The sequence below is a fragment of the Alosa pseudoharengus genome, unplaced genomic scaffold, assembly GCF_046254945.1.
Source record: "Alosa pseudoharengus isolate Yale_2024_CS ecotype anadromous, Long Island Sound unplaced genomic scaffold, YU_APseudo_1.1 YU_APseudo_1.1_scf_19, whole genome shotgun sequence".
Lineage (NCBI taxonomy): Eukaryota > Metazoa > Chordata > Actinopteri > Clupeiformes > Clupeidae > Alosa > Alosa pseudoharengus.
Window position 1 is genome coordinate 18,231,092 of NW_027468657.1, and position 12,258 is coordinate 18,243,349.

Below are 12,258 nucleotides of genomic sequence, written 5' to 3' on the forward strand. Positions count from 1 at the left end.
CGAAAAATAACCCCTGCTGATTGGCTGGTGGGCAAAAAATAACCCTGCTGATTGGATGATGGATAAGCGAGGTCCACTCTGACCACCCTCTCTGTCCTGTATCAAGGCTTTCTATTCTCGACATTGCGACCACAAAATTTCCTCTTGACATGAAACAGCCTTGTGGGCTGCACTCAGTGAAGACAAAAGCACTTTGTTGTAATTGTTTGTTTAATATACAGTATCATAGAACTATTCTGATGAGCCAGATAGAACAGCAAAAGTGTTACAGTCTGAAGTTGACGACAGTTGGATTGAGTGAGTGCCCCAACAAACTACCAGCTGGATCATTCTGATGAGCTAGATCAGTGGTTCTCAATTATGATGAGCTAGATCAGTGGTTCTCAAAGTGGGGGGGCGGGTTCCACTAGTGGTGGGGAATAGAGACATGACAGGTGGGGCGCGATGAACAGGAGGATTTTTTTATTTTTTTTGTTAATCTTTAATAATGCCTTTTTTTTTTGACAAGATCATAGATTCAAAACAAAATAGCCACCCGCAAACATAGGAGTCATAAACAGACATGAATTAAAATGGTATCTGATGATGTCAAAAATACAGATAAAACAAGTCATCTTGATGTTTGATGCCTGATGTCATTTCATTTTGTCCAGCTCAGTAGTTTAAATCCAGCGTGATGCCTCATTTTGGCCCGAGATTGGCCCGTAGTGATTGATGCCTGGTATGTAAAGATTTATGAAGCAGCACTCTGCAGCGTGTCTCATTCCCTTAATGTACTCAAATGCGTCAATCACTTTCAAATCCCATTAAATGCTCAAACGTAATTTATGACATTGCCCCAGCATATTTCACATCAGGCCTCCTGGCAGGGAGAGTGGCTAAATCCAGTTACCATGTTTTAACATGCTGATTTTTACCAGCACCAATTTTCTTAATCTTTAAATGAGAATCACAGATAGTGTTTAATCATACCTTACCTTTACTAATCAAGTTCTAAAAATAATAGTGGTTTATGTTTAATGTATCTTAAAATGTGTTAAATTTGATGGCTATGCTGCAGTGTCGCCATGCATTCAGAGAGCAGCAGAGAGGTGCCATTGCCCTGGGCGTGGATATTGCATGGGGCAATTACCCTACATGCCTCCCCTACCCCCCCAAGTCCCAAACCTTTTTAGTCCGGAATGACCCACTAATGGCATGGCCTAATTTTGACACCCCCTACCATGCCAGACAAGAGTTGGCCGCGAGCAGACGTTCCACAGTGCTGCATCCCGCCCCACCCCCTCCCAGGCGTCCCGATGTAGCCATGCCTGGAACATTCCGGAAAATTCCCTGCGTGGCGACCCATCCGCAGAGAGCATCGCACCCTTCAGCGCGGCTCAAAAATGGGCTTAGTTGCATTAATATCACCAGAGGAATTGGGTAACTGGCGTTCAGGTGGCCTGCCTTGGTAAGCCTGATGAGAGCCATTCCGGCTCTAGATGGGCTGAGCTGAGTGGTGTTATTGGCCCCGAGAGGGCACTGCTGTTGGAGCGTTATGGGGGCCAATCCACCTGGTTTACAAGCGGCCATTATGGCTCCAAATGGGCAGATATTTAATGAGACTGCCCTGGCTTGTCACATGCGCTTGGCCAGTCTGGCAGAACAAAAACAGCACTACTGTGTCTATGTGTGTCTGTCTGTGTGTGAGTGTGTCCTTGAATGTGATATGTGTGCATGCCGGCGGGCATGACAGGCAGGCATCTAGCACACTGAGGATCGTGGAAACATATGGTCAGTGTAGGTAGGCAGGGACAAGGACAGCCACTGAGAAAAAGGAAAGCAGACAAAGCTGAAACTCAAGGCATGATAGCATCCACAGAAAAAAGTTTATTCAGCATAAATGGCAACAATAAATATAGCATAGGTGAAATGGAGGAGAAATGTTATTTTATATCCCCACCCCACCCACCCCCTTGTATTTAAAGGACAACCAAGGACACATTCTCTATGCACAGATCCTTCAGCGAAGAAAAAGAAAAAGACACAAAAAAGGATGAAAGGCTGAAAGGAAGAACACCAACAAATGCAATGGTACAGGATGTTTAATGCACAAATGTTGAGGATGGTGACTATAGGATTAACGATAGGCTACACACACACACACACACACACACAACATGGAGATCAAACACAAAGAGCGTTGAAACACAGGGGGATGTCTGACAGCCAATGAAATCCTTCAGCTGTGTCGCTTGACAAGCACCATCTCAGAATGTAGAAGATGCCCCCCAGAGGTGCAGGAGAAAGGGCAGATGGGGACAGTTGGGGCAATAGGGACATCTTCAGCTGCACACAGCCTTTCTGTCCAAAATGAGGAGAGGGCTCCCGAGGTGTCTCACTTCTTGGGTTCGTCCTTGGGTAAGGCTGTAATGCAATAGATGTAATCAGAACTCATCTCGTACATAGAAATTAGTTTAAACATTCCTATTTTAATTTATCATATTTAAATATTTATTTTTTTATGTTGTATCAATTGTAATTATAAATGCAAACTAAATTATAAAAATGCTCCAAAATATATATATAACTTCAAGTAGAGGAAGTCAATTCAATATATATATACACAGTATATATATATACTAAACTTATTGACTGAAATATTAAACTATAAAACTGAAAAAATAAAGTAAGTTAATCTTTAAAAAAATGTTGAGGAACAGTTATTAGTGATCCATTAAGATGGAGGTTGTCACAGAGTGAGGTAATTATGGAGATAGCGTAAACATAATCACAGCCCATTCAGTCCCTCCTCACAGTGGCTGATACTGTGGCAATTGAGTTTGATGACATCGGGAGAGCCAACGGGAGAGCAGTGGATAGTGACCGCAGGTGGTGACACACTTTTGGGGTTGTCAGAAGAGGGGTGTGTGTGGGGTGGGGTAGGGGGCGGGGGGTGTCTTACCTCAGATTCACTCTGTGCTTACTCACGCCTCACGAGCTACAGAGGTGGAGGTGACGGAGGAAGGGGGTGGGGGGGGGGGGCAGGAGGCACAGAAGACAGCAGGAGGGTGTTAAACAAGAACACACACAAACAGCAACAAGCCATGGATCTGTGAGACACAATCCATACCACCTCTTCTGAGGCGTACCCTGAGATACACCTCAAGGCCCACAGACATTTCACATTCCACATCAAATGTAAACATACAGAAAATCTGTGTTGCAACCACTCCACGTCATAATAAAAATTTACTATAAAGGTAGACATGGCTTCAATTCAGATTTTACAGCTTAAACCGAACACTAATGATTTGTAAATTCTTAGAATTTACAATGGAAATGTTCCTTTGGTCCGAACTTTTCCGTAACTAATGACTTCAAGTCTTGAAAATCCCTTGAGCTGGATGACCCAATGCAGAAGTTACCTCTAGATGAAATGGTCTTCACTGAACATCGTAATGTGTCCACCAAAGATATACCCACATTGACTGCATGTACATTCATTTAATCAAATATGAGGAGCAAAAACATTCATATATGAGTTTTGGGAATCATACATGACTTCATATTTGATTAACATATGCACCGCATAAGTAGCAGTGCAATGTTTGAACGCAGACTTGCATTGCAAGAAGCTCCAGCAATGCAAGAGAATGGACATAATATGGGAGATGGTATAATCCATCAGTGCTTACCATACAAGGCTCCTCGTGAGAGTATTGAAGTTGGAAAAACACTACACTTTTTGGATCTATCTCCCAGTGGAAGGACTAATTTCATGTCCGTCTGTTGAAATGTACATACCACTGCTATTGTTAATGATAGAGATAATTAACCAGTGCTGAGGAAGCTATGTGATGGTTTGCTGTGAGTGAGTGTGTACATAGCAAAGTGACGTTAGCATTCCAGACACGTTGCATGGTTGAGTTCTCGAGACTTATCTTCTTATTGGTGGTTCACCAGTCAAGTTGACAGGTGTGTCGGAGCGAAGTGTGTGAGCTTGTGAAATACAGTGCACTCTTCCACAGGAGAGAGGCCTGCTCTACTGCTTCGAGATACTTACGGCGAACTTCCAGCTTGCACTCAACTACGTCCTCCCCGCTCGCATTAACGGCCTTGCACATGTAGACGCCACCGTCGAAAGGACATGGCTTACGGATCTCGAGCGTGAGCACACCCTGCTTGCTGAACATCCGGTACTTGGCCTCATTGGAGATGTCCATCTTGTTCTTATACCACGTGATTTTGGGCTGAGAGAGAGAAAGGGGGGTTAGAAGAGAGAAGATGGGAAGAGGAAGGGCAAGGATTATTATTATTATTATTATTATTATTATTAATGTTTATTTGATATGGACATAGAAATTACATTGGACAAACCAGATGCATTGTTTGAGTGTTTTAGCACAGGTGCTAATTCGCAACACTTGTCCATAGGTGGCTTTTAAAAAGATAGAGCAATTAAAATATCAAGAAAGGAAAGAGGAAAAACCGACAACAAATCAAAGGAAAAAGAAATCAAAGAAATGCAAGCAATTTTCAATGTAAGGAACATAAATAGGATACAGACCAAAGACAATATGAGCAAGCAATCAACCGGATGACAAGAGGAAAGGTAGATCTAGTCATAGCAGTGAAAATTATACCCAAAGACGTTCTGCTTGTGATACAACAAGCTTCTAAATGAGGAAGCGTTTTGGTGATGTAAATCTAATGGCACTGAAACCAAAAGGCAACTTCCTCCTGACCCAACATCCCTAGTTCAGGAGAAGAAAATCAGGAAGTAAAAAAACTCAAATTTGACCCTTCCACCTTCACACTGACCTTGGGGATGCCCCTAACGGCACAGCTGAGGGTGACATTGTAGCCAGTGATGACAGAGCGGTTCACCAGAGGGTGGGTGAACTTGGGTGCCTCAGAGAAGTCATGCTCCTTATAGGAAGGAGGTTTGTACACAAAACCTGAGGGCAAGATCAAGAGGAAGGTTAAGGTAAGGTAGTCAAGGTCAAATAATAGCGCTGAACATGATTCAGCTCAACTGCCGTGGCACAACATGCGACAATTTGTGCAACTGAGGTTTCTACTGGAAGCAACTGGAATCCATGCATTTCCACGGAATTATTTTTGGAATCTGATCCCTAATCATACCTGTTAATTCGTACTCGTCGCTCGACTTATCGTGACTAAATTCAAGATGCCGGCGAACGGTAAGTTTCCAGAAGGTACTGTCTGTATAAATCGTCTTGTAAATAAACTACCAGTGCTTTTTCAAAGTTCTTAATGTCTCGTTTTAAATGTCAGGGCCCTCGGCAGTCTACCAATGAAGTGTGGAGCTACTTTGAGCCTCGTAAATGGTGTAAAACAGTGATTTATTTGCATGGCTAGCCCGATGCCCGAGGCACCCCCAATGAAAACCTGTTGGTAACATCAGCTAACTAGCGCCAGATTTCGGAGTGCAGGGGACAAGCCGAGATGAGCTATGAGACAAAAGTTCACACTCGGTATCATGTTTCAACACACTGTAGGTCAGTATCACACCGAACTTCTCCTTTAAGTCAGGAGCTGGTTTTTGAGATACAGGTTCAGGTGAGCATACCTGGTGTAGCTACCAGTGGTGAGCGGGCTGATTTAAATTGAGGAGTCATACAAGTCATAAAAAATATGTTTTTAAAATGGGTGTGGTGGAATAAGGTGAATAGCCAGTGTTGTAAAAGTTAAACGCTGTTCGTGGGCATTTGATAAAGGATGTCATGGGTAAAGGGTGTCTGCAGGAATAAATGTTATGGTACATAGACTACGCACACAGCCATCTATGCATAGGCTATGGTACAGAGCCCCACCGTTTATCCAAATGGATATGCATTGGTCAGCTAAAAGGACATATACTGTAGTAATTTCATGGCAGACAATATTAGCCAACATTAATATGGGTAACTTTACGCAGCCATAAACATGATAAAAGTTACCTTAGTTTGTTGTGTGTGTGACTTTAAACATTGTATGTGCTTTAACATCAGTAAAGCATTAGCTTTATTCAGCATGATAATCCACCTCCTCTTTTACTAACGTTTTGACCGGCAATTTACCTCGCTCTTGCCTACCTTTACTGCCTTCGTCATTTCGGGGGAGGGCTTTCTGTTGCTGTTTATGTAAAGGTTTTACATGGGCTCAATACTGCTCTACAAAGCCAAAAGCCAGTAACTGACCAGAGTGTCAAACTGAGAAAAATGACTTTAAAGTTTTTGTTTTGTCTACACAAATGTATTATAGGTAGAGCAATTAAAATTTGGTGACTTGTTGCCCTGATGAAGAAATGTGTGTATATAAAAAAATCCTGACCTTTAACCCTTATTTGTCAGATACTGTACTCTGCCTTTAGCCTGACGAGCCAGACCTACATTAAAATGTAGGGTCTGGGGACTCACCGGTGGCAGTGCTCAGTCCGAGGGGCGGGATAATCGGTTGTCTTTCAAATTCCCTCTGCACGCAATAAGACAGCGCTACAACTCATGAGTCCCATGCGTTTTCCCACCAGCAGAGCTAGTTGGCTAGTTCAAACTTTTGCCAACTTAAAAAAAGCTTAACTCGTGTCACGCTGTTCACCAACAGCAACATCCATCTCCTTTGTTTTCAAGTAGCAGGGAATTCAAGCCGAACCGTTGCAACTCTGCCATCAATCATTACGTTAAGCCCGCCTAACGTCTCTATACATGATGTGATTGGCCCTATCGAAGTTTAATTTTTCCAGCTTGCAAGCCAACGGAAAGTTGCTAGACTAGACCGGGCATCAAATTACATTTGCATTACATTTGCTGCCGCTAGGGTGCGTCTAGATTTCTAGGCTACTCTGCCTTTGTATTATGTACTAAAAATAAGGAGCTTTAATTGCTCTACTTATAATACATTTGTGTAGACAAAACAAAACACTTTGAAGTCATTTTTCTCAGTTTGACACTCTGGTCAGTTACTGCCTTTTGCCTTTGTAGGGCAGTATGGTTTTGGGAGTTACTGTGAACACAACCCTCTATTTAAAAAAAAAAAAAAACAGTCAAATTGAGTATAGATATTTATCCACATGATAAAGGAAGTCTTTAATATCCCAAAAATGACAATAACTCATTTTCGATATCATTTCGGTATCATTTTGTCTTATTTAATATTCATGGTTTGAATTGCAGTCGGGTTGATTTAAATATCTGGCGAGCACAGGCCGCTTGTGACCGGACCCATGCATCACTGGTAGCTACCTGTTTTTTGTAGCTGTGTAGTCTCAGGTAAGCATACTTGTATGAGATGTAGCTAAACGTTCTGAGATGTAGCTTCCTGTGTGTGGGGGAGTTGTTTCCTATTTTCTTAGATGTAACCTCAGGTAAGAGTACATGTATCTCAGGTGTAGTTACCTGTTTTGTAGATGTAGCCCCAGGTGAACTTACCTAATGTACCAGGTGTACTTATCTGTTTTTTTAAATGTAGTCTTAGATTAACTAGTAGTAGGCAGTTACCTGTTTTCTGGATGAAGGCGCTGTCTTTGGTGGCGCAGGGGTCTAGACTGCAGCCCACCATGTTGATGGCGTAGATGCGGAACACATACTCGTTGCCCATGATGAGGTCCGACACCACACAGTTGGTGCGTCTGTACCCGTCGTAGACGTTGTACCACTCCTGTGAGAGATAGATTCACTTTATTAATCCCCAAAGGGAAAAGTAGTTTGTGTCCATAGACAACATACAGTAACAAGCCAATGACAAGTACAGTTAATGTACAACGTACAACAATGACAAGTACAGTACAATGGCATAACGCATGACTAGTCAGGCACCAGGCATGACTACACACACCTGTCAGGGCTAGTCTGAGTAGCCATGTTAGTAGCCACTGTCATTTATGCGCACATTTAATAGAATGTTTAGGCTTTACATGGGACACATGCCGTGCCTCTCACCTAAACTCTTAAAGGAATAATCCGAAGTAACCACCTAGTGTCTATTTATGGATCATAACAAGTTCAAACTTTAGTTAGGGAGAGATTTAGGAAAGAGAATTAGGGGTGTAATAAACTGCTGAAGTTCTTCTTTAATATTACAGTCATCATTAGGAGTTATGGATACACACTACACACGGCACACACATTTGTGTATGAGAGGTACTGATATACACCTTAAGTACGTCTTTATATTGTGTGTGTGTCTGTGTGTGTGTGTGTGTGTGTGTGTGTGTGTGTGTGTGTGTGTGTGTGTGTGTGTGTGTGTAATGTGTTACTGGCTGAGGAGTATTGGGGAGCCCTGCGTTGTGTTTTATATTTAACTGAGTGTCCACCTGATCACCGATTGTGATGCTATCAATCCTGTGAAACCGGACCCGGGGGCATGCGGCAGCCTGGAGCCCCAGCACACAGCCAAATTAATTGGGCCTAATAATGATGAGCGGCTGCCTAGGAGGCTGAGTGAAACCTGAACCGGGGGCTTTTTATTTAGCGGGCTAACCTTCTGCCTGTCAAAAAACACAATGGCAGAGCAGCAGCGTGTTGTAGGCATCCCAAATTGGGACAAGGCCATCGGGGGCTATGATTAGGGCATGCCTGGCCTGCCCGCTCTGTTTTTTTTTTGGGGGGGGGGGGGCATAGATGGGTCGCTCTGACGCATCTCTCCCCCTTGGTTGCTTGGGAAATCATCCAGCAGTGTATGACACCGGGCCTAACAATCCCCAGGTGACCAGGCAATGTTTTTTTTTCTCCTTATCTCCTCCCCCTGTGGAATAGTGTACATACATTTCTCAATTATAGACCTAAGTCAGGGGGCTTAGCCACCTTGCATTGGCTGTGTGTGTGTGTGTGTGTGTGTGTGTGTGTGTGTGTGTGTGTGTGTACGTGTGGAGGGTTGACATCTGGGAACTGCCATAGCTGCACCCCCCCCCACCACCACCCATCACAATCCTCCACACACACAAACACACACAGGCTTCAAATACTAACTGCATTTATCTGGATGATGTTTTAGCTGTCTATGATAACCTCGCAGGCCACTGAATGCCACAGAGACCATGAATAATTATCCTTCTCCATTTCCAAAGGCTTCTCTGGCACTACGTGCAAAGGTTGACAGCCGTAATAGATTTGATATCATGCCATGTTAAGGTCAGAGCACAATAAAAACTAAAAGAACTTTTCGCATGCACGCACAGTCACACACACACACACACACACACACACACACACAATGGAGTGTCTGGACATGGTTCACGGACGCCTTGAAAAGGGCAATTGAAGCCTGTTCCTCATCTCTCCAAGTCTTAATGTTTAATTAGGATATTAATTAGGACAAATATAGGTCTATGACATTTGTTGAGTCATGCCTTTTATCGCTCATTGCACTTTTCAGAGGTCAAAGGTCAAAAATCAACCCTCCCTGACTCTCACCATGGTTTTCTTGTCGGCTTTCTGGATGGTGTAGCCGCTGATGTCACAGTTGCCGTTGTCCTTGGGGGGTTTCCATTCAAGGGCCACGTTGAATCCCCACACCTCACAAATCTTCACGTTCAGAGGGGGGCCAGGTAAGTCTGAGAGAGGGAAAGAAGTAGACAGCCAGATAGGTATCACTCAAAGCCGCTTTGGAGACATTTAAGCCAATCAAACTAAATGATCCGAAATATCTTGACTATGGCATTACTGTATATCATTTGAGTCACGTTACTGAATATTCAGCCGTGTGGAAGGGATTACGTGTTGTTTAAAAGCAGATCCATGCACAGACTTTCATGACCGTGAACCTCCTTGTAAAATATTGTCCAATGTAAGTGCTCAGTGTACTAATCTAAAACAATGTCTGTCAGGAACTTAAAATGTAAAGGCCAACTAATAGTCCAGGCGACAAGTGTGTCGACAAAAATGAAATGTGTCTGTCAGCAGAGGAGCACCTTGCTAATGACTAACTGGCTCTGAACAGCATTTATATTTTCATTGGCAACTCACCTCAAAGCTGGCACTACAAACAAACTAGATGGATGTATTCATGGTAACAAAGCAAAACATACATCAGATATCTTGTCAGAGAGATCAAGTCAGTGTATAAAAAAGATCTTCTAAATTTTAGATGTAGGACCATGACACCCTACACATTTAACCGCTTTTTACATTGGGTTTTGTTCAACAGCACTTGTCGCCGGGTCCTAAGGCCACGTGCCGTAAAAAGAATGGAGTTATGATTCAGGTGTGCATGACTAAGCTTGTAGTTGAGGTTCCACCAAGCATGATGTCATAGCTACTGTATATCTTTAGGATTCCGCACCAACGATCTGAATGGTGATGTCAGCCGTGTCCTCCACATTCTCGATCTCAAGTTTGATCTCGTACTTCCCAGAATCCTTGCGTTCTGACCGACGGATGAAGAGGATGGTGTCCACGTCGCTGTTCCGAATGCTGGCCTGCTTAGGCTCCAATGGTTCGCCATCTTTTGTCCAGGTAACTTTGGGTCGAGGTTTGCCCTGTTCGAGGACAGAGACAGGGAAGTTAAACTGCGAATACCGTACTTCTATATGTAAAGAAAAAAGAGATTGCAAAAGACAAAACTATTTCTAAAAGCCGAATGTCAATGTATTCGCTAAATTTATGCTTTCCTGGTCTCACATTTTTTTGCACCTGATTTTCTAGTTTCCATTACTATGCTGGTAATGTTGGCTGTCTCTCAACGCTTTCCAAATACCATGCCCTTGTTACACAAACATACACTGTAAGTGGCTACAGTACATCGACCGCATGCGTAATCCTCATTACACTCATGCCTATTGTTCCCTGATGTTGACATGGCTATGGTATACAATAGCTCTGAGGGCTATGGAAATGCACCCTAAAACACATGTGCAGGCAACGAGGCATCTTAATGATGATTACTCTCCGTGACTGGAGTTTGGCCACTGTCCAGTGCATTCATATAGGATTCACAAAGGGCTCTTAGGCTGTGGGTTCCAATTCCACATACACTCTTACACACACACACACACACACACACACACACACACACACACACACACACACACACACAGACACAGACACAGCTGCATACAAGTGTTTTCCACCCATCCCACATACTCTGCAGTGGGGGTGCTCAGATACAGTTTCGGGGGGTAGGGGTTGAGAGCAGGGGCTATGTGTCTATGTATTAATAGTGTTTGGGAGCAGGGTGTTACACACACTAGCCGATGTCTGTGCTAAGCACTCTGGCTCTGATTTCAGACTGACACACGCTAAAAGGCCTAGGAAGTGATCGGCGGTGCAAGGGTCCGATAGTTGGGGGTGCCAAGGGGCTAAAAGACACGGAAAGTTGGGGTGTATTTTTGGAGGGCTGTCCACCGCTCTGTTAACCTCCCTTAAGGCAGGAGGGGTAAAGGCAGAGGGCAGAGAGTTGGCGTGGCCTTCGAGATGATCCTAGTGGAGATCCCAAACATGCTGTCAAGAACCACCAGGATCCCTCCACAGTGGTGCAAAACCTAGCCACTGATGCGACGAAAGCAGTGGTAGCTATGATTACAAAACAGTAACAAATATAAAGTCCGACTACATTTTGAACAGAAAATACAGACTTGGTGTACAGACAAAGAACCAGTACAAAGAGGATACCAAGTATTGCTTTGTATTGATGGACAAATATGATTTGATATTCGTTTATACATGCTTATGATTATTTTAGAGAGCAGAGACAGCACCCATGGAAATGGATGTTCATCTCCCTTGTAATATAAGAGTGTACTACGTACACCTGTATTCCAACAGGTGTCGGATAATAAACATTGCCATTGCTCCCAAAGGTGATTTAATTATACAACGTTCCAACCACTCTGGTCTTCGTCAGGTAGGATGTACCTGACGAAGACAGCCAGAGTGGTCGAACCTGACGAAGACCAAAGTGGTCGAAACGTTCAGTACAGTTAAATCGCCTTTAGGAGCAAAAAAGGATGGGAGCGGATGTTTTCCTTTTCCTTGTTCATCTCCTTTGCCCAAAGAACACTGTATAACAGGAAAGACAGACCCACTGACCTGGAAGGGAATCACCAAGTTGACAGTCTCCCCGACTTTCTTCACCAGGGTCTGTCGCAGATGGCGGGGTATCCAGATTTTGGGGCGTTCTGTACAAACAAGCAAACGATTATCAGCCCAGACTTAAAGGAAATGATCTTTCTCTTTCAAAGAAGGGAGATCATGTGTTTGACACTAGCAATGCCGCTCACTTGCATTTCCCCCTCATACACCCATGAGACCACACTGGTGTCAGAGGTGGGGTCACTTA

At 43.6% G+C, this 12,258-nt stretch overlaps 1 protein-coding gene across 1 annotated transcript in view; it reads right to left on the bottom strand.

Moving 5' to 3' along the window:
• Window positions 1-1,849: 1,849 nt before the first annotated feature.
• mybpc3 (myosin binding protein C3) overlaps window positions 1,850-12,258 on the bottom strand; it is a 59,283-nt gene continuing 48,874 nt past the window's right edge. The window contains exons 24-30 of the mRNA XM_076292699.1: window positions 12,009-12,097; window positions 10,264-10,459; window positions 9,396-9,535; window positions 7,482-7,641; window positions 4,804-4,940; window positions 4,046-4,232; window positions 1,850-2,406 (exon numbers count right to left, since the gene is read on the bottom strand). Coding sequence (XP_076148814.1) covers window positions 2,378-2,406; window positions 4,046-4,232; window positions 4,804-4,940; window positions 7,482-7,641; window positions 9,396-9,535; window positions 10,264-10,459; window positions 12,009-12,097 — 938 coding nt within the window. The 3' untranslated portion in view covers window positions 1,850-2,377. The remainder of the gene's footprint in view (window positions 2,407-4,045; window positions 4,233-4,803; window positions 4,941-7,481; window positions 7,642-9,395; window positions 9,536-10,263; window positions 10,460-12,008; window positions 12,098-12,258) is intronic.